Below are 24,119 nucleotides of genomic sequence, written 5' to 3' on the forward strand. Positions count from 1 at the left end.
AAAAAAAAAAAAAAAAAAAAAAAAAAAAAAAAAAAAAAAAGGAAATATAAGAAAATTATGATTCTTAACAGTGTAAAGGTGAATCTCTGAGAAACGAAAGTATGTGCAGCATGTACCTGATTTCCTCCTTCTTGAAGAGCGCTAACTTCTTGAGAAGTAAATTTGGCCATTGATACTGATTTTACTCGGTGTGTGAACTCGCGGCTATTTGATTAGTCAAATCAAATAAGTTTTTATCAATTAAATGAACAAGATACAAGAAAGTATCTCCATAAGACTAATGAAATATATGACCATTGATTTGCGCGTCTTTGGAAAAATCGAAAATACAAGAACCAAACATAAGAAAGATGCACTTACTGTATTCCACTACAGGTTGTGCAAACAAACGTCCAGAAAGTTGTGCAGACGTACTGTGGTCCCTGCAAATGTTTCAATAAAATTGATTGAATCTCACGTGAAAATTACAACCAAAGATCTTGTGACTTCTAAATGATCATTCTAACTTCTTTTCATGGAACTAAGATCTCAAGAAGCTAAATCAAGAACAGGCCAAAAGAACGACTGGAATTTAAATACAGCAAAACGAATATTTAACTTCATAGAGTGAAGCTACGTGATATCTAGTTCGAGAAAACACTGAGAAAGGTAGTAATAGTGTACCAGGCTGTTGCAGTTGATGCACCGGCGATTCTCCTGCAGTTTCAGAAGACCGCGAATAATCCGTTCGTTCTTCTCATCCTCCTTCACTCGATTCGCCATATGTGTCAACCTACATCAATTGAGATCAATGTTAGCCAAAACAAACAGCAATAAACTCCAAACAGAAGAGCTCAAATGGCCAAAATCACTGCCTATCCTATAAGTTTCACAAAACATACAAATAAAACGTGAATACAACGTCTTATCCAGTGTTCATTTCAAGAGCAGTAAATTCAAAAACAAACTTACAGAAATTCAAATACATAACTGCAGAAGTCAACAATCAACGATTTCAAATATACATTCCTTTTTTAGCAATCAAAGAAAACCTCAATTTAACAACCACCAGTTCAACAATCAAAACAGCGGATCTGAAAAGATAAAACCTCACCTAAGTTGAACAACTCGAGTAGAATCAGAAATAATAACGTCCGTAGAACCCTAGACAAGTAGAAGATTGAAACGAAAACCGAAACGAACAGAAATCAGCAGACAACCACGATTACTTCTTCTTGTTCAGCAGCCTTTCAAGCTGACGATAAAACTCAATCGATCCACCAACAGCTGATGAACAAAGTAAGAACGAAAACGGAGAGAGAGAGAGAGAGAGTTGCAGGTCCTTTTTCTTCAGTATCGGTATCTACGGCCTTTGTAGACAGCTAAGAGCTGAAAGAAAACTCCTGCTTTTGCCTAAAAAACTTCAGAGAGATGGAAGAAGAAACGGAGGAGAGAGAAAAGGAATGGATCTGGGGTATGTTACGGTGTTCTCGGGTGTAGAGTAATTATCTTGTTCCAACGTTTCTCTCGCGCGCGCGCCCGACTTTTCCATGGCATTGGACTGTTAGTCTTTATCCTTTGTCGAAATTGGTGTGACAGTCAAATCGAAATGGATACTGTCGTCTAGTTATCTGCCCCTCTATTTTTCTATAATTACCATTTTGGTCATTATTACTGCGCCGAACGTAACAAATGGGTCGACATGTCAGAAACTGGATGGAGACAGATGAAGTATTATGACGACGAGTCGGCAAAGGATCTGACAAATTGGTAACTGAAGCCCATCAGGCCCAATTTTGATACTTTAAGCCCATTAGTTGTGGGCTCGGGTTGGAGGTACTTCACCTCTTGAAGAACTAGGATGCTCCATCAATGTGGTCTATTCAAAGGGCTGGCGGTGGGGAATTTACGAAAATAGGTCCGTGTATTTGTATTCATTCACAATTTGAGATTTAAATTAACTAATCGTATTTTGTTTAATTATTTAATTTTAATTTGAGATTTAAAATAATTAATAAAAAATTTTCATCTAAGTTAACTAATCCTAGTTTGAAATTTAGATTTAATTTAACATTTAAATTTAAATTTGGGACTCAAAAAAATTGATGACTCGATGGAACAATTTAAATTAGGTTGGGTTCAAATAAATTAATATTCTATAGTCGAGGGCACGTGACCTTTAATCATTGACTTAATTAATTAATTAAAATATCAATAAAATTTCAAAAGAAAGACATATTACTTAAATTAATACGAAATTATTTTATATTTTTTATAAAATGCTTATTAATTATATTATATCCACATTAGGGGTATTTTATTATTATTTTTTCTCGTGTTTCATTGACATTTTTACTATAAAAAATAACGTTGATTTATCTTTAAGGGACATTTTGAACTCACTCACATTTAAAAAAAATATTCGTAGAAATTGAATATACTTAAACTATTGTTATTATACCCATAATGAAGCAAGGACAAAATAGTATTTTCACAATTTTATTCAACCAAATAATTTATTTTTATAAGCACTCGTTACATTTAATTTATATAACCTAAAGTTGAAATCCTAAGTATATGTTTAATGTTGCAAAATAAAATACACCAAAATTACTACATAAAACACACACTTCTTAAATACTTAATCCGGCCACGCATGCCATTTGGCAATTATCCTCACGTGATTAGCACGTGCACTAACGTGGCTGGGCATGTTTCAAAATATTTTGGCCATATTTTTATTTTTATTTTTATTTTATTTTAAATTAGCCCCTTTAGCATCTTTTAATTATTATAGTGATTTGCACATGGACCAACCTGCCCTATATTTCAAAACAAAATATTAATAATAACAATAACATTAGGAATCTTCCAATCAAATTCTAGAAACACGGATCGAGGACCAATATTTATATTCGTTTCGGGGAATCAACGAATTCTGAAACTCAATAGATTTAAAATGTTGATATCTGCCAAAATGTAAAAATCTCGATTTTAAAAAAATGGAAGATGTTAATAAAATAATTAGGTAGGCACATTTCTCAAAATACTATCGAATATTTGAAAATTTTAAAATCAATAAATAATATTTTATATTTTGAAATAGTTAAAATATTAGAGTTATTAAATTTTGAATTTGAAAATTTAAAACATAAAACTATATATTTAAAAAAAATATATTGTAATGATAATAATAAATACAATATTTCACCTTATAAATTCGATTTATTTTTGTTTGATTTAAATATGTGTAATAAAATATATGATATTGTACAAATGATAAGTATACAAAAAATAATCACATTAAATGTGTTCAAATTTTAATTAATAATAGTTTATATTCCGTTAGTTTTGTGAGCTATAAAAATTATATAAATTGAGATTTATAATAAGCTATGGAGCCGACATTTATTGGATCAAGTGATGGATTAAATATGTTATGAGTATGCAATAAAGTCTTGAAGGATTTTAATGCTTGATCTGTGAGTTCAAAACCAGCATGTGATTTCATAAAATAGAGATTTTTTTTTTTTTTTTTTTCAAATCGATTTAATTAAACATTATTAGTTAAAATTAAGCATATTATCATTAATTAGTACATTAGAAACAAATAATTAGTAACCTTAAAAAAAAAGGAAAAAAAAATTTAAGTCTAAAAAATATATTTACCATTAATACTTTATTATAAATTACTCTTCACCTTGTGTTTAAAAAATACCTCTAAACATTAAAAATACCCATAAAATTTTTTCAAATTTTTTTTTACTATTCATATATGGATAAAAATAGTCTATAGACACTCGCTTATTAATTTTAAAATTTTTAAAAATATTTTAATGTGTTTTTTAAAATTTTTAAAAATTGTAGGAATAAAAATTTTTAAAATCAAATGTATTAATTAATTATTAACATTTTTATCGTAAACTTAATTTTAACTTTTGTTAGTTTAAGAATTTTTTTTAGAGTATTATTGAATCTTGTAAAAGGTAAAGTCCAAACCTTACAAATATTTTTATTAATTTATTAACAAAATATTTAAAGTATATATACAAATCTGATGCTTCTTACTTGTTGTTGCCTTTTGCAATCATTCTAACACAAATTTCAATTTCTCAAATTTTTATTTCAAAATTCTTTATAGAAATTTTTTTGCTCTGTTTTCTAAAAACTTTCTTCTCGAATTGGGGTCAGAGGCTCGAGCATACGTCGTTTAATGAACAAGTGTAACTCACTTGTTGCTGGGAAGTGAGTGCCGCACAATCGCAAGTCCGCTGTCATCAAAGTACAATTGGGTCAGATAGAAAGGAGAACAGAGTACAAATTATAAAGGTATGAAAATCTCTTCTTACCATGCACGTTTTACAACTGTAATACTAACAACGACACGTAATGAACTTATGTGAACAATATCTGTTAGTGGTAGATTTACGAGGTTACTAAACAAAATTAAATATTTTAAGAATCATTTGAACCACGTTTATAGTATATATATACACGAGAGATAGATGGCGGATGGCATGAAGAAGAAGGAGTATATAAATATGTATTGATTTGGTTGGATGATCTGATCTGAGTTAAGGAAGGAGAGATAGAGCGTTGGGAATGGGAAAGGCGGTGGGCATTGGGAAAGTGTTTTCGTGTTTCATGAACTCCAGAGCTTCCAGTTCGTGCTTCGAAATTGAAGGCACTTTCGAGCCCAAACAGCCATTAATGCCTAACCAACCTAACTCACACCTTCTCAGATTCAACGATGTGATCTCTCATACCAACCAGCAAACCAACCCCAAGGTCACATTCCTTTCCCTATTCTTTTTTCTCCTTTTTTTTTTCTTTTCATTTAAAAATATTTTATTTTTTTAAAAAAGTAATTTAAAAAATAAGAGTGATTTTGAATTTGTATTTAAAACACTACATCCCGGCGATCATCGTCAATGGCTGGCAAAGTGACCGGCAACGATGGAATGCATTTGTGAGGACATTTTGGTATTTTCAGTGTCTCAATTAAATACTCAATTTTTTTCTTTCTAAAATTTGATTTTAAAGCGTTTAATTTAAAATAATTTATATATTTTCTCAGTTTTTAATAAATCATATTGTCAACCACTATAATTTTTATAAAAAAATATATTTTTTTAAATAATTACTTTAAAATTGTATTCATAGGTTGTAATTTTTATTTATGAAAAAATGTAATTTTAAATAAATAAAGTAGCGCGTTTTTTTTATATTTATTTTTATTTTTATTTTTATTTTCAGGTGGTGGAGCTGAGGGTGTCAATGCATTGTAATGGCTGTGCCAGAAGAGTTGAGAAGAACATCGGCAAGATAGAAGGTACCCTTTCAAATTTATATATATAATATTCGTTATAATAATAATTTGTTGTAATTGAAGATAATTGTTTTAATATAATTCAATGAAATTACACGATATTTATTTATTTTTTAATTTAAAAAAATGTCATCTTATTCCCTTTAAAGTTTTATAAAAAAAAAAGTCAAAACCGTTAGTTGAGAGTCAAATTGAACTTAAGTCGTAATTAACGATAATATCCAATTATTAGGTATACTCGTTTTTTTATTTTGCATTTAATAAGTATTTATATATATTCAAAAATTCTAAAAATAAAATTTATATTTCATAGGCTATAAAAGTTTATTTTTGTTGATAAATTTAAAATTTAATACAATAATATTGAAATAAGAATTAAGTCTATTTTCTCTTATCTCTGATAATGAAATATCTCATTAATAAATTATTATTATTATTTTCAGGCGTTGATTCATTTAAGGTAGATTTTGAAAGGAAGACGGTGGTGGTTACGGGAGATGTTTCTAGTTTTGAAGTTATACAATGCGTTTCTAAAGTGAGAAGCGTAGAGATTCTGGAACATCAAGAATGAACACAAGTACATTTTCACGATAATTATTATCGTTTTTAGAAATTTCAACCGAACATTAAAATAAAATACATTTTGTTTGCAATTTTTTTTGTTAAATAAAAAATAAAAATATAGTTTTTTTTTTTTTTTTTTTTTTTGAGTTTCAAAATTGAACTTATTTTTTAAAACTAATTTTTAATTTCGTCGATGATTTTGCAGGGAAAAAATAAAGTAAATATATGGGGAAAGCAGCAAATTAGAGGGCGGAAAGTTTACACTTTTCAGGGGCGCTGAAAGGTCGAGAAATGGATGATTGGGCAGCACGTTGCCTTCTCGATTGTAGCCGATTGGACATAAGCGTGCCACACAGAATCATACCCCACTAATTTCTTTGTCCTTGGGAAATGCGAAATTTATATTCTTATATTTTATTTTTCTTCCCAAGTATTAGTTTTCAAGATTAAAATAATAATCAATTTAGTTATAATTTATATATACTTAATTGAGATATGCATATATTATATATATATATATATATATATATATATATATAATAAAAATCAAATAAACAAAAATACATTAAATCATTTCCGCATGACCCTGGTGGGATTTATAACCGAGACCAACCTTCCTTTTTTTTGAGTTGGATTATTTATTTTTTAATTATTTAAAAAAATTATATTTTTCTCGCACTAATACCTAAAATTTCACAAAATTCAAATATCAAACATTTATCACTCATCATATATCATCCATATAAATATTGAATTTTTTTAATTTTCATAATAATTGTAACAGCTTAATTCCATTGATGGTAGATATTGTCTTATTTAGAGTTTATTTTTTGAATTTTCTCTCAAGATTTTTCAAACGTGTTTTTTTAAAGAGGCACATTATAAAAAATATTTTATTTCTCTCTCTAACTGACTTGACTTTCGAGGCTCAACGTCTCGTTAACACTTGTTTCTTTCTTCAAAATTAATGTGAGATTTCACAATTTACTTTCTTTCGAGGCATACCGTCCTAATTGACACACTGCTAGGTATTTGGCTCCGATACTATTTGTAACGACTCAAGCTCACTACTAGTCGATATTGTTTTTTTTTTTTTTTTTCTCTTTTGGGCTTCCTTTCAATGCTTTTAAGACGTGTCTTAAAAATCTTGAAGAGAAACTCGAAAGAAAAAAACCCAAAGAGAACAAATCCACTAGTGATGAACGTGAGTTGTTACAATAACCTTCAAGATTGGTAGGGTCGGGTTGGTCGAGTTAACTGAACAGGAAAACAATTGAATTTACGAACTAAACCGAATTTTCTTTTAAAATAAACAATAAAATATAGCACAATTCATCCGATATGGATTAGATTAATATATATTTTTATTATTTTTTTCCCTTTAAAGAAGCCTTTATTCAAAGTTGAAAATGGAAGGAGCTGTTGGTTTTTCCAAGGCCACGTACACGTGGGTCATTGTCACGGCCATTTCCAACCAATGGGACACCCAGGACGGTTGGTGAATAATGAAAGTGCAATTCTACTTAAAAGCACCACATAGAAAGTGCCACGTGTTCATTGCATCAAAACAATAAAGACATTGAAAGTGCCACGTATGAATTGCAGTAATAATAGAAGATAATTCAAATGCCACGTATCGCTCATCAAAGTTAACCATCTTTTTCTTTCTTGAACTATTATTTTTCCAGTGGTAATAGTTGACTATTCTATCCATTTTTCAATTAAAAATTTTATTCTATATTGCTCTCAAGGTTAACTGGTTGACGTAGTATTCGAGCACAAACTCTAATAAGTCAAAGTTACTGTAACCGTACAAGTTCATTGCTAACCGATATTGTCCGCTTTGACCTGTTATATATCTCTCACGGTTTTAAAACGTGTATACTAGAGAAAGATTTTCACATTATTACAAGGAATGTTTCGTTCTCATCTCCAATCAATGTGAGATATTGATATGGACAATGAAATCTTGCACCATGTAGTGCTCGGCTCCCTCCACACAGTTTGGTGGTTTGTTTGATGTAATGTAAGATTCTTTACAAATTTGAATGAAAATTAGAACATAGAATGATTAACTTGCGTATTATTCAACTTTTACCCATTTACTCTCTATTAACGTGAGTTAAAAATTTAAAATTTTAAGTTACAATTGATATAATATAAAAAATTAAATTAATTAGTTTAATAAATTAAAAAACGAATATTGCTTATTAAAATCATAGTATTTTTTTTTTAATTTTAAAATTTTATAAAAGAAAGTACTGCAATAATTTCGGAATTAAAGATTCATAAAATTTGATCGGACGGTTTAGATTCGTACGTTATCTCATTAGATACTACGGCTCTGCAGGACTGCGATCGCTTGATGGTCAATACCAATAGTTCTAAATTAAATTCGATATTTTATTAAAAAATAAAAGGTACCAAGTTCACGCGCTTACAAAGCGCGTGACGTAACTGACCAATGGCAGTACAATTCTTGGTTCCCCGGACATATTCTGCTGTGTTCTCAGGAGTCAGAACCAACTCCGCATCAAAGTGGAACAATCTACTCTCACTTGTTTATCTCGCGCGTGCATTACACCGTATTCCCTCACTGGAATGAGGAGCCGCTCCCACGGATTCCTCCTCTCACAATATTAACTAACATCTACGAACGGCCCGCCTCCCTCCCTCTCTTTCTCTCTCTCCGGATTCGCGCGAGCGCCTTGCTCTGAAGAGCTTCTGATTTCGGCATCTCAAAAACCCTAGGTTCGTCGCCATTTTTCTCCTGTTTTCTTTCTTATGCGAGATGGATTTTCTTGGTTGCTGATGCTTGTGTTGATATTTTGTTTGGTTTTTCTAGTTTTGGCTTGTTTCTGCTCTCAGATCCGCCATCGCTTTTGTTTTTCAGCATTATCTTGTTTGTCACTTGCTGTCTTGTTTGCTTACTTTTTCGTTTGTTTGGAATTTCTGGATGTTGCGCCGTTTCTCTCTGTTGAAAATTTATGTTTCCGAACTATTCTCATGTTCTCAATTCTTTGACTGTTTGTTGTTTCTTTCGAGTTTCGGGTTTATTTCCGTTTCCAGGCGAAAGCTTGCTTTTATGCGGAAATATGATTTCGTTTTGTTGATGGAATGTTTGATTTGTTAGCTCTGAGAAGCTACATTGTAGTTTTATTGTGTTTTCTTTAGCTCTTTAAGGATACCATATTGATCAATGAAAGTAAACGAGGCAATTGAAGAGTTAAGCTAATATTTGAGCATTCTTTCAAAATGGAACAGAAAAATTCAACGGATTCAGTCCATGGTTCTCGTTGATTTTGTGTGAGAATAAGTCGGAAGATAAATTAGTAGCTATGTCACTTCCTTGACCTTCTCCTATCGTGACCACTGTTCTTTGCATTCTGTGACAATCTCGACATTCACATTTTTTTTTTTGTTACAGGGCATGTATGACTCCTAATTGTGAAATATGGATTTAGAAGAAAAATTCATGGCTAGAGGTATGTCGTTTCTCACTGTATAGTTTCCATCTAGTTTAGACATAATTGTGTCTCTATGTTTCTATTGTACAAGCGCCTGTTTTCATGGCATTATAATGCGAATAGAGGCGTGAGATTATTTGATTAGATGAAGTTTTTAGCTGGGATCACGTCCAACTATTGATAAAATTGCACACATAGGGGAAAATTGTCAAATTTGTTGAGTTTCATATGTTTTTTGTTCAGATCATCATGATGTAGTAATATATGGTGCTTATCAAGCTTGTTTCCTTTCGTGTCAATAAGCGACAAATGCAAAAATATGTTTTGTACTCTTTAATCATTAGGAAAACTCAGCATGCATAAATTGAATTTCTGTAATTTATGCTCTTCATTTGTTGTTACTACGAGCACTTATGAATATATGGGCAATCTCTTTTACATATGTGGTTTCGAGTTCTGAAAGACTGTTGTTGCCATATACTTGAGCAATCGGAAGGCTTATCCTTCCATCCGTTGCTGCAAATGAATAACTGAAGACAAGCTTTTCATTTGTAACAATGTATCTTAGGCCTCAACCTTCAATACGGGCTCAAAGTTCTAAAAAATCCTTCCATTTGCTTGAAGAAAATTAGATGATGAAGCAGAAGCTTTTTGTAAAGCTAGAGAAAGCAAAAGCCAAAGATTCCTTCAATTTGCCCGGCCAATAGAAGGTTCACCCTTCAATGTGCTTACAAATTAAAGATTGAGGTAAGCCCTTTTGCTTTCAACTGGCTAATGTCTTTTCACCATTTGAAAACTTAATCACTTCATGATTTTATGGTTGGAATTCACTGACCGGAGGAAGACTGAAAGACCTTATGGAGTCTATGGGTGTGGGGTTTTTTTTTTTTTTTTTTTTTTTTTTTTTTTTTTAATTATTAATTATTAATTATTATTTTTTGTTTGTTACTTTTTTTTTTTTTTTAATAATTTTTATTAACTGGTTGGAAAAAATAGGCGAGCCTCAAGGATATGTTTTAAATTCTTGGTGCTCTTCAGCTTTCCTTTATCCCGTCCAATTCTTGGTTCTCTTCAACTTTACGAGGAAAATAGCAAGGAACCTTTTCTTCCATTGCCTTCCCAGCTACAATATTTGGGTTGAGATCTTCGAGACACATGGTTTTTTCTTTGTAATGCTAGTTTGAAGAGGAAAAGAAGAAGTTTTCTAGAAAATGATAGGGGTGTGGATAAGGTGTGAAAATTTAAGCGTTTTCTCTAGGTTTTCTTGTAATAATGATTCTTTGATGATTAATAATAAGAAGACCTTCCTTTTCGTGCTTATTGGTAACTGCATGAAACTTGTGAGCCCCAGCTGACTGCAAAGGTTACTGAGAAATTCTTCAAGAACTTCTTGTGCATGGCGCTTCTTTTAATATCTCGCCTTGGCATTGTAACATCTCTCTCTCTCTCTCTCTCACTTTTTTTGTTGATGAAAACATGATCAGATCCCTTTTGTCTATCTGATTTTGGGACATTTCACATATAGCCTAGATACCTATGATGGTTTGGGAGCAGTAAACACTAGCTCTGGAGGCATTTTTTTCTTCAATCTCAAAAATATCCTTACGTATAAGGTTATGCACGTTGTTACTTCTCTCATTTTGTTTCCTGCATTTTTGAACCGCAGGGATTTTCTTCTAGAAGATACTTCTTTGATGAACTTCAACTGTAGCTCAATCATAGGCACGAAAATCTCCACCTTTTCTCCTACGAACAGATAGGATTCTAGCAATGCAATAAATTATTTGGGGGTGAATACTATATCCTTATCCAACAAGTTAGAAAGGTAACCTAATATCCTATTTCTAATAAAATTTTAGGGAAGTGAAGCATATTTCTGTGGAAAAAGTGACTAATTTTGGATGGAACAAAAAATCCCAATTGAACTTGAAAGTTGGAAGAGTTGAAGGGTAGCTGGAACTGATGTGAATCACGTTCTTCTTGGACTAGGACTACTGAAAATTTCTCTTCAGCGTGTAAAGGGTAAAAAGTTTGGGAGTGAGCAGAAAAAGGGAACTTGATCTCTGTGAATACCCTATAGCTTGCTCTGATTATCATGCTTGTTCAAGAACTCCAAATAGAATAGTCTTCTTTCCCTTAAATACTTGGATCTTCTTGATGAGAAAAACCATCAAACCATGCATATTTATAATGTGTTATGCATGCATGCTGCGTATTGATGCTTTTCTGTCTGTTTCTGATCTCCCACCCACCTTCCATCACATGTAACTTCGATTTGCTCCTAAAACATTTATGGTTCTAATGTCTTTTTCTGTTCAGTTTCTGGTGTTCAAAGCCTTTCTTCAAGTGTGCAAAGCACTCCGGAGAAATATGGGCATTCTGATGATGTTTCTAAAAGTCCAGAGCTTCTTCAAGAATTCCTGAAATCGGGTCCAAAAAAGGAGCTTCTACGAACCCTTGTTAAAAAGGAGCAGAAGATTTTGGTAGCGGCAAAAAGCAAAATGACAGAACTTCGAAGAATAAACAACAAGGCAGTTAAGAAGCAAGACACAAAAAAGGTTGCATCTAGCCTCAACAATCAGTCTTCATCTAGAAAGCAACTCAGAAAGGCGGAAAATCCTTCTCGTCTACCCATAGTTACCGACCAGTCTACGGATTTTGGGCATTCTAATTCCTGGATTTGTAAAAACTCGGCTTGTAAAGCTGTTCTTTCAATTGATGACACTTTTTGCAAGAGATGCTCTTGCTGTATTTGTCATCTGTACGATGACAATAAGGACCCTAGTCTTTGGCTGGTATGCACTACCGAATCGAGTGAAGGAGATTCTTGTGGGTTATCTTGTCACATTGAGTGTGCTATTCAACGTGAAAAGGTTGGGGTTGTTGATCTTGGACAATTGATGCAACTTGATGGCAGCTACTGTTGTGCTTCTTGCGGTAAAGTCACTGGGATACTAGGGTATGTAATTTTCCAATATTTTTCCTTTCAATCCACATTTATCCTTTTTGTTACTTCAGAAATTATTTTCTCACATCAGATATTGCCTCAGAAAGCTACTTTAGATGAACTCGATGCCAGTTGACATGACAGGGAACCAATTAAGGTTTCCAGTTTGTAAAAACAACTGCTCTGTGGTTTGTGATTACATGTAGTGATAAAACCTATAGGTTGTTGATTAATAAGATATTCAAGTTATATGACATGCAGTGAGTTTTACATTTTTCCCTTGAACTCATTGGATTTTTCTGCAAATATATGAATGCCAACAGAAGTTGGAAGAAACAGCTGATTATAGCACGGGATGCTCGTCGAGTCGATGTACTTTGCTATAGGATCTACATGAGTTACAGGCTCCTAGATGGGACTTCGAGGTTTAAAGAAATGCATGAAATCGTAAAGGATGCGAAGGTCAAATTAGAAGCTGAAGTTGGTCCATTGAATGGAATTTCAGCCAAGATGGCTCGTGGTATAGTCAGTAGACTCTCGGTGGCAGGTGATGTGCAGACACTCTGCTCTTTGGCAATTGAAAATGCAGATAAATGGCTGGCCACTGCTCCCCATGTGAATCCTAATTACAGAGGTTCTAAGTCGTATACTACTTATTCTCTTCTAATTTGTTTTGGGTATCTACTTATCGTTTCTTTTGGGTTTGTTTTGGCAGAGGATTCTCTTCCAGCTGCTTGTAAGTTTTTGTTTGAAGAGATAACATCTTCATCTGTTGTAATGATTCTTGTTGAGCTGTCTAATGCATCATCAAACAGTGTCAAAGGATACAAACTCTGGTATGGAAAAAATAGAGAAGAATTGCACATGAAAGATCCCATTTGTGTATTTCAAAGATCTCAAAGGCGAATTATGATATCCAACCTGAAGCCATGCACGGAATACACCTTTAGAATCGTTTCATATACTGATAATGGCGACTTGGGTCACTCCGAAGCAAGGTGCTTTACTAAGAGTGTGGAGATAATTTCCAAAAATTCAAAATTGGCAGCCAGTTCAAATTGTAAAAGAGAGCATGCTCACGTTGAAGGAAGTTCTTGTAGCAAGATGGGGCCTGACAACACCAAAGTTTTTGGGTGGCCATCTCAGTTCAAGGTTCGAGATCTTGAAAAGAATCTGCATCTTCCTTGTGATCAAGATCAGGGCTACAATGAAGGGTTTTGCTGTGCTGATGCTGAAAAATGCTGTGGAGTAGTAGGCAAGGTGGTCAAACCTGAAACCCCAGAAGAACAGCTGCCACCTGTTTCTCGTGATCTCGACTTGAATGTGGTCTCAGTTCCCGACTTGAATGAAGAGGTAACTCCTCCGTTCGAGTCCTCGAGAGACGAGGATGATGAATGCACATTGCAGCAGGTTGTTGAGGGAGATGACGATGCTGCATCTCATGACAAGGAGAAGAATGGTCTGGTGAGATCGCACGGTAGCGGTGACTCTCAAACATGGACGGGTGGGAGGAGAGGCGATGCATCTGCTGTCGATTCTGGGGTGGCATTGTGCAGGAAAAGGGGTAGCAGCTCGAATGAAGAGATTCATGATTGTGACAGCACTCTGATAAATGGATCTCCATTCCGGAATTCCATTGGTTCTTGTTGTTTGGATGAGAATTTTGAATATTGTGTAAAGATAATCAGATGGCTAGAATGTGAAGGATATATAAAGCAGGAATTCAGATTGAAACTGCTAACATGGTATAGCTTGAGATCAACCGAGCGCGAACGACGAGTCGTTAACTCCTTTATTCAAACCCTCATTGACGATCCTTGCAGCTTAGCAGGGCAGTTGGTTGATTCATTTTCTGATATCATTTCCTGCAAGAGGCTGCGTAGCTAATTAAGCCAGAAGTTCTAGGGACGGGCGGGATGGGACAAGACGGAATAAGGGCGTCGCCTTCTAACTTAGATGATGATTGCTGTTGGCCATATTGTAAAAGTTTCTCAATTTACATTGACCTCCCTATTGTTTTCCATTCTTGTGCAGGTATTTTTATCCCTGGTCACTGTCTAAATGATGATGATGGCCTTATGCCATGCTAAAATTGGATCGGCCGTTGTAGAAGTGATTTGCTATTTGGAGGTAATGCTTGGAGGCATTTGTTTATCTCTCAAAGACTCCAACTGCATTTGAAACATAACATTATTATAATTTAATCATGGAGGATATATGTGTTATTTAGAATCTCTTTGATCATTGCTTTTTAATTTAAGGGAGTACATAATAGTGTTCTTAATATATGTTATTTAGAATCTCTCAAGAGTTGTTTTATCGCTCGACCCTGCCCTCGACTCTGCCCAGTATAAATTTTTTTGATCAAATTGGATAAAACGTGTTGGTTTTTCTAGATTTTTTGTAGTTCAACATGCGGGAGAATCCAAACTTATGATCTTGTGGGTATTTTCTTATCATCTAAGCTACGATGAAGTTTACTTTCTTATATATCCCGTGTCACGGATATGACTTCTATTAGTGCTGTGGAATGAGATAGCAGTTTAGCTTAGGCTGGTGATGGACATGGACTGTGGTTTTCTGGCTCAAAGCTTGAAGTATTTTACGTTTTTTTTATGTTGTGTTTACAATTTGCAATGTTTTTATTCTGACTATATGTGTACTATTTTTTTCATCAATTATTAATTATTAACAAATATTACTTTATAATTCAACGATATATTCGGCAAATATTTCTATTTTTCAAATGAATTTCGTTATTTTTTACTATTATTATTATTTTCTTTTGATAAAAATCAGTCGAAGTATTAGGGGCCTCGCTCTAACAAATCTGTTTAGTTTCTATAATTTTGTTTTAGTTTGGTAATTTGTAGGTCAAATAAATTACATTTTTTTAATTCTAAAATATCAAAATTTGATACAAATGGACTATATAAAAAGTTTATTTTATTAAGTAACTTCTGAATAAATTAATTAAGAAAATTAATTAATCCAAAGTAATTTAATCGTTAGGTTAGATTGAGATATTTTTAGATCGGATTCTATTGGTTATTAAAATTTTTAACACAAAACCTATGGATCTAATCCAATTAAATAGTTTGAATCATTTATTCAAAAATTTATTTCAGTATTAATAAAATTTAATAGGTAAAATATTCATTTATTTGTTTTTTAACATTAAATTCACAATAAATTTGGACGGTTCCATTCGATCTAAATTAATTTTAGAAATTTTAGAAAACTTATAAGGGACAATAAATTTTTTATTTATTTTAATTTAATCCAAATAAAACTCATTTTAATTAAGTTAACTTAATTGATTTTTTTAATCCATTAGAAAAAAAGCACAACATTATTTTGATTGAATTTTGTCTCTCTAATTATTCGTATTGTACACCCCATCCCCTTTTCACTTCCGTTTTTTTTTTCCCCAACAAAACGTCGACGTTTTTACCGTGGTCAAGAAGGTCTGCTTTCCTTCCCGTTCTCACCTGCACTGGTCTCGCCTGCCCACCAAAGGAAACAAAAACCAAAAAAGAGCAATACACAACATGCGAAGTTGGCTCGGATTTAGAGCTTCACAGTTCTTATTCAAATCCTCTACGGTTTCTTTCTCTCGGAGCTTTCCCTCATCCAATCTCTTCCACATCGATTCCAATTCCAATTCCGTCTCCCGGCGAACCTTGGCGGCCATGGCCGGCGCGGACAAGTTTGTCAAGGGCAGCGTTCATCCGAATGGCGTCGCAGTTATAACTCTCGATCGCCCCAAAGCTCTCAATGCCATGAACTTAGGTTCATTTCTTTCATTATTTTGTTCTATTGCATCTGATCGCTTCTGAATTTAGTTTCGAAATTGAGGAGTGTATGAATGTGGCTTTAGTTTACTTTCGTCTGAGATTTGGGAGTTGAACTTCATAATATCGATTGCTCTGATAATTTTATGCCGATTCAAGTGGAAAACAGCATTTCTTAACTTGTGGAAATCGGCGAAAGCGCCCAATACTTTCTGAGTTACTATAGCAAATTGAGAAAGTTATTGAGGATTTTTGGGAGTGAGTTACACGTTCGTTAATTTAGTGAAAAATCATGGGTTTATAAGCAAGGAATACTATCTCCATTCGTATGAGGCCTTATGGGGAAACTCAATGGAAGCTTATGCTCCAAGTGGACAATATCATATCATTATGGAGATCCGTGATTCCAAACGTTTGGTAACGCCAGATTTTTCCATAGCAAATAGTTGATTCACAGCTTTTGGCTTATGGCCCTTGTCCACGATAAATCTATGCCGCCCTTTGCTGTGTGTTTTGTGAGCCTAAAGGTTCAGAGGATCCAATACTTTGACAGCCATCTCCTTGCTCAGTCACACGGTAGGGGGTTTTTCTGCATAGAAGAGAAAAGTTGTGAGATCCCATGTCGGTTGAGAAGGGGAACAAAGCATTCTTACAAGGATGTGGAAAGCTCTCCCCAGCAGACGCGTTTTAAAAACCTTGAGGGGAAGCTTGGAAGGGAAAATTCAAAGAAGACAATATCTGTTTGCAGTAGGCTTGAGCTATTACAAATGGTATAAGAGCTAGACACCGGGCGATGTGCAAGCGAGGAGGTTGAGCCCGAAGGGGGAGGGGGTGGACACGAGGTGGTGTGCCAGTAAGGACGCTGGGCTCTGAAGGGGGTGGACTGTGAGATCCCACATTGATTGGAGAGTGGAAACCTCTCCCTATCAGATGCGTTTTAAAAACCTTGAAGGGAAGCCCGGAAGGGAAAGCCCAAAGAGAACAATATCGGGTAGCGATAGGCTTGGGCTGTTATAAATGGTATAAGAGCCAAACATCGGACGATGTGTCAGCGAGGAGGTTGAACCCCGAAGGGCGGTGGACACAAAGTGGTGTGTCATCGAGGACACTAGGCCCCGAAGGGGGTAGATTGGGGGGTCCCACATTGACTGGAAAGGGGAATGAGTGCTAGTGAGGACACTGAGCCTCAAAAGGAGGGTGAATTATGATATCCCACATTGGTTGGAGAGGGGAACAAAACATTCTTGTAAAGGTGTGGAAACCTCTCCCTAGTAGACGAGTTCTAAAAACCTTGAGGGGAAACCCGAAAAGAAAAGCTCAAACAAGACAATATGTACTAGCGGTGGGCTTGAATGATTAAGCAAAAATTATTGAAATTTTGTAAAAAAAAACACACACATTTGGACAGCTTGTTGCAAAGACATAGTTCAAAAACACTATCATTGTGCTTAAAACGTTAAGAGCAATGATAGTGTCTTAACTTTATGAGCAAAAATAAAGTCAGGTGTTTTTCGGATGTCTCTATGTTAGTTTGGTTTGATGATGATTTACTTTCTGTATTAAACTTTATTGACTATGCAGATATGGATATACAATACAAAAAGTATCTCGACGAATGGGAGGAAGATCCAACGGTCAAATGTGTCCTTGTCGAGGGAAGCTCATCTCGTGCCTTTTGTTCAGGTAAGAGGGCATAAAAAGGTCATCTAAATTCACGAGGCATCTTTTTCAATTTTAGTCCTATTTTTAAGATTTATTGAAAGTACAAGGATTAAATTCGAACCATTTATAGTATAGGGACTAAAATGGAACCGGAAGTACACGAACCGTATAGTATTTTAACCAAGTTTTTAAAGCTTTTGGCCTTAGAGACTTGTAATGGGTTACACAGCCTCAATTCATGGTGCACTAACATGGCATGCATGCATTTCATGAGGCGAAAAGACTCCATGCTAGTGCGTTTCATTGAGGTGCAATCCTCTTAGTTGAAATATTGGTTCTTAATAACTGAAGTATTAGTCTATTCACAGGTGGTGATGTGAAGCAGATCACGACCAAAAACCAATTACCAGATATGATTGAGGTCTTCTTTTTGCTTCATCTCTTCGCTCTTCCACGAACCGCAAAGAGGGGAAAACGTTTTAAGAACATGTCGTAACACTTTCTTTAAAATAAGCCCGACCATATGATTCTTATTATTGCCTTATTGTTTCTTCTGAGCAATTTGATACTGTGAGATCACACGTTGGTTGGAGAGGGAAACAAAACATTTCTTATAAGGGTATGGAAATCTCTCCCTAGTAGACGCGTTTTAAAATCATGAGGCTGACAGCGATACGTAACAGGTCAAAACGGACAATGTTTGTTAGCGGTGGGCTTGGGCTGTTACAAATGGTATCAGAGCTAGACACCGGGTGGTGTGCCAGCGAGGACGCTGACCCCCTAAGCGGAGTGAATTGTGAGATCCCACATTGGTTGTAGAGGGAAACAAAGCATTCCTTATAAGGGCGTGGAAACCTCTCCCTAGTAAACGCGTTTTAAAACCATGAGGCTGCCAGCGATACGTAACGGGGACTAGATATTTTCCATTTGGACTGTTACAAATACTTTTTCAAGCCAAAGGACGATCTCTTTAGTTCGTCATTTGATTTGAACGAAAACGAGGACTAGATATTTTCCATTTGAATCAAATGTAATTTCTTCACAAACTATATTGCATTTGAAATTCTTATGACGTTTCTCTGCAGGTATTTACAGCTGAATATTCTTTAATTTGCAAAATTTCTGATTACAAGAAGCCTTACTTATCCTTCATGGATGGCATAACAATGGGTTTCGGGATTGGCTTATCGGGTCACGGTCGTTACAGGATCATCACAGAGGTATGTAAATCATCCCCGTTCTGCTGACACGTGCCTTTCGTTATTATATCGGTCCAAGAATGTCGTTTTTGCCCCTAACTGTACACGTTCGTCTATATTGGTTTTAACTCAGAGGACCCTTCTAGCCATGCCTGAAAATGGAATTGGTTTGTTCCCAGATGTTGGGTTTTCATACATAGCAGCTCAAGGTCCAGGAGAAGGATCGGTTGGTATGTCATCTTTATCTCAAGCTGTTTCTGTTCGAATCCTTATTTTCTCCGAACGTTCAAACGTTTTGTTTTCGTAAATGTTCTGTAATCATTCATCACTCTGTAGGTGCATACCTTGGACTGACTGGTAAAAAAATTTCGTCGCCATCTGATGCGCTCTATGTTGGTCTCGGAACGCATTACGTTCCATCTGCGAACTTGAGTTCACTGAAAGAACGACTCTTGACTGCTAACTTGTAAATTTCCGAACATCTTCTATCGATGTTTTTTCATTCTGTTAATCGTTATTTTCAAAGTTAGAGAAATGTGGTCTTCTGAAGCTATGGTCCGTGACGTTCGATTGTTTAATTCGTTTACAGTTCCGAGGATCCTCACGAGGATATAAAAATGCTCGTGACAAAATACAGTAGTGACCCTGAGTCTCCATCCTCGTTGAAGTTACACTTACCTCAGATAGTTTCGTGCTTTGGTGCCGAAAAGTCGGTTAAGGAGACGGTCGAAGAACTAAAGAAACACCAACAGGATTCAAATTCTTCAGGTATGTTTGATTGATTATATGATGTCTTATAGAACTTCACCGAAATCCTCGAATTCTTCGGGAAACTGGAAATGTGGGAACAGCGGATGATAGGGGAGTAGCTCTTTTTGTATCTATGGAATCATTAGAACCGCAGGCCCGACCTGCTGACCCTAAAGACACGAGCTGGCCTTGCTCAGTTGGTCACTCATGGGTCATGTTTTTGTATATGCAGTGGCGGAGTGGGCTAAAGAATCTCTTCAAGGAATTGGAAAAGGCGCCCCTTTTTCACTTGCATTTACACAAAAGTATTTCTCCAAAGTTGCAGCTGCACATGGAAAGAGTAACAATGAATTATCGACTGTGAGTTCGAGATTTTTTCGTTCGTGCTTTTAATTGCTCGAAACTCGACAGAGTTTACGTAGTAACGTGGTCCCTCTTTGTGTGGGTGGGTGTGCAGCTGAATGGCGTTATGAGAACGGAGTATCGTATTGCCTTAAGATCGTCCCTGCGCAATGATTTTGCTGAAGGAGTTCGAGCTGTTTTGGTGGACAAGGATCAGGTTAGATTCTATACTAACGTTTAGCTTAAAACGACGAAAAATTGTAAGAAAACAAACAAACCATTTTCGCGAATAATTTCGTGTTTTTCGAGCTTAAAATTTATAATCACAATGTGTTTGATCTTATGAACTGGCAGAATCCAAAATGGAACCCGTCAGCCCTGGAGGATGTCGACGACAAAGAAATCGATTCCCTCTTCGAACCTGTAAGTCGAGTGGCTGAATTGGAAGTGTAAATTACAAAAAAGAGAACATATGTGCTTATTTCATTATTGCCAAGAAAATTTGTAAAATTTAATAAATATTTGAACTATGGTTGGGAAGAACCAATGGTCGCATAGCTCGGGGAGAAAAACCGACGCGGCAAAGGTAGTATTGTGCTATACTTAGATTGAGTACCGTCATTATCAATAGCTATCGGAAAGATTTTCAAGTCATATAATGAAATACTTAGTTTTATGTCCAAGAGCCTCAAAATATGGCTCGGAGATTATATCACATATATATAATATATATAAATACTCGGAGATTATTATTCTTATTATTATTTTGGGTAGATTTACAATTTAGGAATAATTTTTTCCATTTAATCTATTAAATAAAATTTGATAATCAATTTAATCATTAATATAAAATATTTAGTAAAAATAGTTTTCAAAGATTAGAAGATATTCTAGAATTAAATTTATAGTTAAATGTAAAAAAATATTTATAATTTTTTAATAAACATGATTTGAGTTCCCTAAAGAGAATTGAAATATAATGAAATGAATAAAATATTAATTATTAACCGTAAAATGGATAATTTCTTTTAATAATTCGAAAATTATTATTTTAAAATTTAAAATTGGGTGATCCCACGAACGAACGAGCAAAGTTCCCGCTCTTCAGCGCTACATTTCCTTATAAAAGGCGACCTCCTGCCAAATTTCGTAACGTCCCGCCTCTTCCTTCTTCTTCATCGTTCTTCAATTTACCAATCTTCCAGCCGCCGGATTCTCTCTACGAAAATGGCTTCCTCGTTTCAGTTCCCTTTTCCGGCCACCGGAACCGTCGCCATATCGTATTCAGAACTCCGAGTAAGTGAATCTCCGAGAAAATTAGACTGAGTCACTGAAGTCTATTTTCTCGAATCATTTCGATTTCGTATAGGTCTTTTGTTGGCATAATGGAGTTAGGGTTTGCTATTTGACGAGCAATTTTCAAATGTTGAGACATAAACCATAGGTTGGGTAATAGTGGCTTTCTCAAACTCCGCGAATCATTATACTGATAAGATTAAGCCTCTACGAATTTCTTGTTAGTCCATAACTTTTAACCTGATGAACATTGATGTGTCAGAGATCTGTTGAATGACTTTCTGTTTGTCTTCATGTTTGTTTAGGTATAACTGTGGATGAGTCATGGTAAAGAGAAACTTGAATCTGTGAAGCCTGGTATGCCATTTTTATCTGCCTCTGTCTCTGTACACTTTAAATACGCAATAAACAATAATTATGGTTTTGGAAAGCTTTTAATATGAGCCAAGAAGCACGGAATGCTTTAGTTTGGCTTGCGTGACATGTCAGGTAGGTTAGAGATACTAGAGAGATGAACGAAACATTTCTTATAGGAGTGTAAAAACCTCTTTCTTCTAGTAGACATGTTTTAAAACCTTGAGGGAAAGCCCGAATGGAAAATCCAAATAAGATAATATCTGTTAGCTGTACTTGAGCTATTAGAAATGGTATCAAATCCAGACACCGTGCAATGTGCTAGGGTGGATTGTGAGATTCTACCTTTATTTGAGAGGTGAGGATTGTGAGATTTCACATCTCTTGAGAGGAGAAGGGTATGGAAACCTCTCCCTAATAGAATGCTGGAAGGGAAGGTCCGAAAATGATAATATCTGCTAGCGGTGAGTAAGACATTTATTGGACACACGTTAGAGCAAAAAATATATTAAACACTAGTTGTACAAAGTCAACAACGGTCAGACACATATTGAACCTTAAATTTGAATAAACTTTGAGATCGAACTGCAAGTAAAACTGAGTATTCAGTTATTTGTATCATTCTTCTCCCACCCTATCTTTTAAAAAGCTTTTTCAGGTTTTACTTTTGTGTATGGTATGTTATACATTATACAAATGAAATCTTCCATTTGCGGTAAAATCACATATTAGAAAAAGCAAGATTTAGATTATTATATCATCCTCGACACAATCTTCCTAGAACGAAGAGCTCCTTGTCTCGCCTTTTCTAGCATTTTCGGGCTTGCTTACCTAGCTCTTGTATAAGTTAATATTATCTTCTTTAGGCTTTCTCTTTCGAGCTTTCTCTCAAAGTTTTTAAATCGCGTATGCTAGGAAAGATTTTCACACCCATATGTTTTTCAATTCTTATTTTTGGTTAAACAATGTTCCGTGTTGGACATATATTCTTTCAACGTCTTTTTTTATTTGGACAATTCTTTGAGCTTTGTCTGACCACAAGTTTTGTTGATTTGTTTGATTTCCCTTAAGCACTTAAAGGGAAGGATACTTTCAATCTTGAGTGCCCCACGTTTGTATTGTTCATGCAACCCGATTGGTATGTTTTTAGTTAAGATACAAATATGAAATTAACCATATGCCTTTAAATTTCATATTCGAAGTTGCGATCGTATCTATTCATTTAAAAGAATCGATTCAATACATTTCTTATGTACCCATAGGTGTTATATTGGATTTGAATAAGATTTCGGATCAATCCATCTTGATTGACTGCCTCCATTATATTGTTGCTAGCAAATACCACTATTTTTTGTTTTGGATCTTCCAAAATCATTCTTGGGGGAGGTCGGAATCCATTTTTTTGTGATCTTTCAATAAAAAGATTCATTCTCTTCATCAAAAATAGGAGGTAGAACCAATAAATATTTCTTTTTCGATTCATCCCGGGAGTTAAATACCTTATGATACCCCAGATCCAACTCGGTTATTGACTAATTTACTCGAATAATCTTGAAAATTTAGAAGTATTAATTTTCATGAGCCATATTTATGAAGGTCATTGATTTACTCTCGGCTCAATTCTCCGGAAGAAATTCAAATTCACAAAGAGGTATTTATTTGGAACTAAATCAGAATTATTCAATTGTTTGGTGGAAATTTTTTAGTACTAATAATAATTTTAATAAATAAATAAATAATAATAATAATAATAAAGGAAAGTCCCTTAGTTTGAAGATTTGTAGGCTGATAATGGACGACAAATCTCTTAATTGAGAAGAAAAAGGCAAATCATTTTATACTCCAACCTAATCCGTTAGCCGCCATCCTTGCAAGGGACAAAATCCTCTCTTTGGCGTTTAGACTAGCACACTTACTGCTTTCTTCTAGAATGCTCGACCATACCCCTATTATTATTATTATTATTTTTTAGCTTAATTTAATAAAAATACCTTATATTTGTTTAAAAAATATTCATAAATTAAAAAATAAAATAAAATACAAAATTGAAGAGTATTTTTAGTAATTTCATCTTATTTTTTCTTCCTTTTGCTTTATGGCTATAATCTTACGAAATTGATTATGATTTATTTACCATTTGTTTTGAATGGATTAAATACATAAATTTTACATTAAATAGTATAGTATAAATATAAAATTTCAAGCTCAATCAAAACTTAATTGATGTTTGAAAAATAATTTAAAATGAAAAAATGTAAATTTTTTAAAAAGTGCCTAAAAAATATCCTTTATCATTATTGAACAGTATCAATGTTACATGCATATTTTAAAAATGTAGTGTTATTTAACTCTTAAAAAATATTTAAGTTTTTACAAAAAAAAAAAAAAAAAAAAAAAAAAAAAAAAAAAAAAAAAAAAAAAAAAAAAAAAAAAAAA

General features: G+C 34.2%; 4 protein-coding genes across 11 annotated transcripts in view; 3 read left to right on the forward strand and 1 right to left on the reverse strand.

The window, feature by feature from the left end:
* Positions 1–1,407, reverse strand: part of LOC111493811 (probable ADP-ribosylation factor GTPase-activating protein AGD14) — a 6,389-nt gene extending 4,982 nt beyond the window's left edge. For both annotated transcript variants that reach the window (XM_023143677.1, XM_023143678.1), the window contains exons 1-4: positions 1,094–1,407; positions 664–772; positions 361–422; positions 117–204 (exon numbers count right to left, since the gene is read on the reverse strand). In XM_023143677.1, the coding sequence (XP_022999445.1) occupies positions 117–204; positions 361–422; positions 664–762 (249 nt within the window). In that variant the 5' untranslated portion in view covers positions 763–772; positions 1,094–1,407. The remainder of the gene's footprint in view (positions 1–116; positions 205–360; positions 423–663; positions 773–1,093) is intronic.
* A 3,156-nt stretch (positions 1,408–4,563) lies between these two features.
* LOC111493873 (protein SODIUM POTASSIUM ROOT DEFECTIVE 1-like) lies at positions 4,564–6,253 on the forward strand. Of its 2 annotated transcripts, XM_023143777.1 has the most exons (4): positions 4,564–4,767; positions 5,236–5,311; positions 5,752–5,885; positions 6,078–6,253. In XM_023143777.1, the coding sequence occupies exons 1-3, from the start codon at positions 4,582–4,584 to the stop codon at positions 5,877–5,879; spliced, it is 390 nt and encodes a 129-aa protein (XP_022999545.1). In that variant the 5' UTR covers positions 4,564–4,581; the 3' UTR covers positions 5,880–5,885; positions 6,078–6,253. The 2 variants fall into 2 exon arrangements, with proteins under 2 accessions (XP_022999545.1, XP_022999546.1); XM_023143778.1 differs by lacking the exon at positions 5,752–5,885.
* Positions 6,254–8,473: 2,220 nt separating this feature from the next.
* Positions 8,474–14,520, forward strand: LOC111493810 (VIN3-like protein 1). 6 transcript variants are annotated; one of them, XM_023143673.1, is made up of 7 exons: positions 8,477–8,623; positions 9,300–9,357; positions 9,908–10,086; positions 11,006–11,164; positions 11,659–12,298; positions 12,610–12,920; positions 13,002–14,520. In XM_023143673.1, the coding sequence occupies exons 5-7, from the start codon at positions 11,841–11,843 to the stop codon at positions 14,171–14,173; spliced, it is 1,941 nt and encodes a 646-aa protein (XP_022999441.1). In that variant the 5' UTR covers positions 8,477–8,623; positions 9,300–9,357; positions 9,908–10,086; positions 11,006–11,164; positions 11,659–11,840; the 3' UTR covers positions 14,174–14,520. The 6 variants fall into 6 exon arrangements, with proteins under 6 accessions (XP_022999438.1, XP_022999441.1, XP_022999440.1 ...); XM_023143672.1 differs by lacking the exon at positions 11,006–11,164; XM_023143675.1 differs by lacking the exon at positions 11,006–11,164 and having other exon boundaries at positions 9,964–10,086.
* A 1,236-nt stretch (positions 14,521–15,756) lies between these two features.
* Positions 15,757–20,745, forward strand: LOC111493838 (3-hydroxyisobutyryl-CoA hydrolase-like protein 3, mitochondrial). Its single transcript, XM_023143725.1, has 10 exons — positions 15,757–16,078; positions 17,662–17,763; positions 18,111–18,163; positions 18,828–18,962; positions 19,075–19,171; positions 19,278–19,407; positions 19,531–19,709; positions 19,924–20,051; positions 20,149–20,250; positions 20,388–20,745. Exons 1-10 carry the CDS (start codon positions 15,838–15,840, stop codon positions 20,484–20,486), a joined length of 1,266 nt encoding a protein of 421 aa, XP_022999493.1. The 5' UTR covers positions 15,757–15,837; the 3' UTR covers positions 20,487–20,745.
* The last annotated feature ends 3,374 nt before the right edge of the window (positions 20,746–24,119 follow it).

This window comes from Cucurbita maxima, unplaced genomic scaffold (assembly GCF_002738345.1).
Source record: "Cucurbita maxima cultivar Rimu unplaced genomic scaffold, Cmax_1.0 Cma_Scf00019, whole genome shotgun sequence".
NCBI lineage: Eukaryota > Viridiplantae > Streptophyta > Magnoliopsida > Cucurbitales > Cucurbitaceae > Cucurbita > Cucurbita maxima.

Excerpts from the sequence above, each read along its gene's own strand:
- LOC111493873 (XM_023143777.1), top strand. The coding sequence starts at position 4,582 with ATGGGAAAGGCGGTGGGCATTGGGAAAGTGTTTTCGTGTTTCATGAAC. Across the intron at positions 4,768-5,235 it reads ACCAGCAAACCAACCCCAAG|GTGGTGGAGCTGAGGGTGTC; the intron begins GTCACATTCCTT and ends TTTTATTTTCAG. Across the intron at positions 5,312-5,751 it reads GAACATCGGCAAGATAGAAG|GCGTTGATTCATTTAAGGTA; the intron begins GTACCCTTTCAA and ends TATTATTTTCAG.
- LOC111493810 (XM_023143670.1), top strand. The coding sequence starts at position 9,327 with ATGGATTTAGAAGAAAAATTCATGGCTAGAG. Across the intron at positions 9,358-11,658 it reads AGAAAAATTCATGGCTAGAG|TTTCTGGTGTTCAAAGCCTT; the intron begins GTATGTCGTTTC and ends TTTTCTGTTCAG. Across the intron at positions 12,921-13,001 it reads TGTGAATCCTAATTACAGAG|AGGATTCTCTTCCAGCTGCT; the intron begins GTTCTAAGTCGT and ends TTGTTTTGGCAG.
- LOC111493838 (XM_023143725.1), top strand. The coding sequence starts at position 15,838 with ATGCGAAGTTGGCTCGGATTTAGAGCTTCACAGTTCTTATTCAAATCC. Across the intron at positions 18,164-18,827 it reads AATTACCAGATATGATTGAG|GTATTTACAGCTGAATATTC; the intron begins GTCTTCTTTTTG and ends GTTTCTCTGCAG. Across the intron at positions 19,408-19,530 it reads CGACTCTTGACTGCTAACTT|TTCCGAGGATCCTCACGAGG; the intron begins GTAAATTTCCGA and ends ATTCGTTTACAG.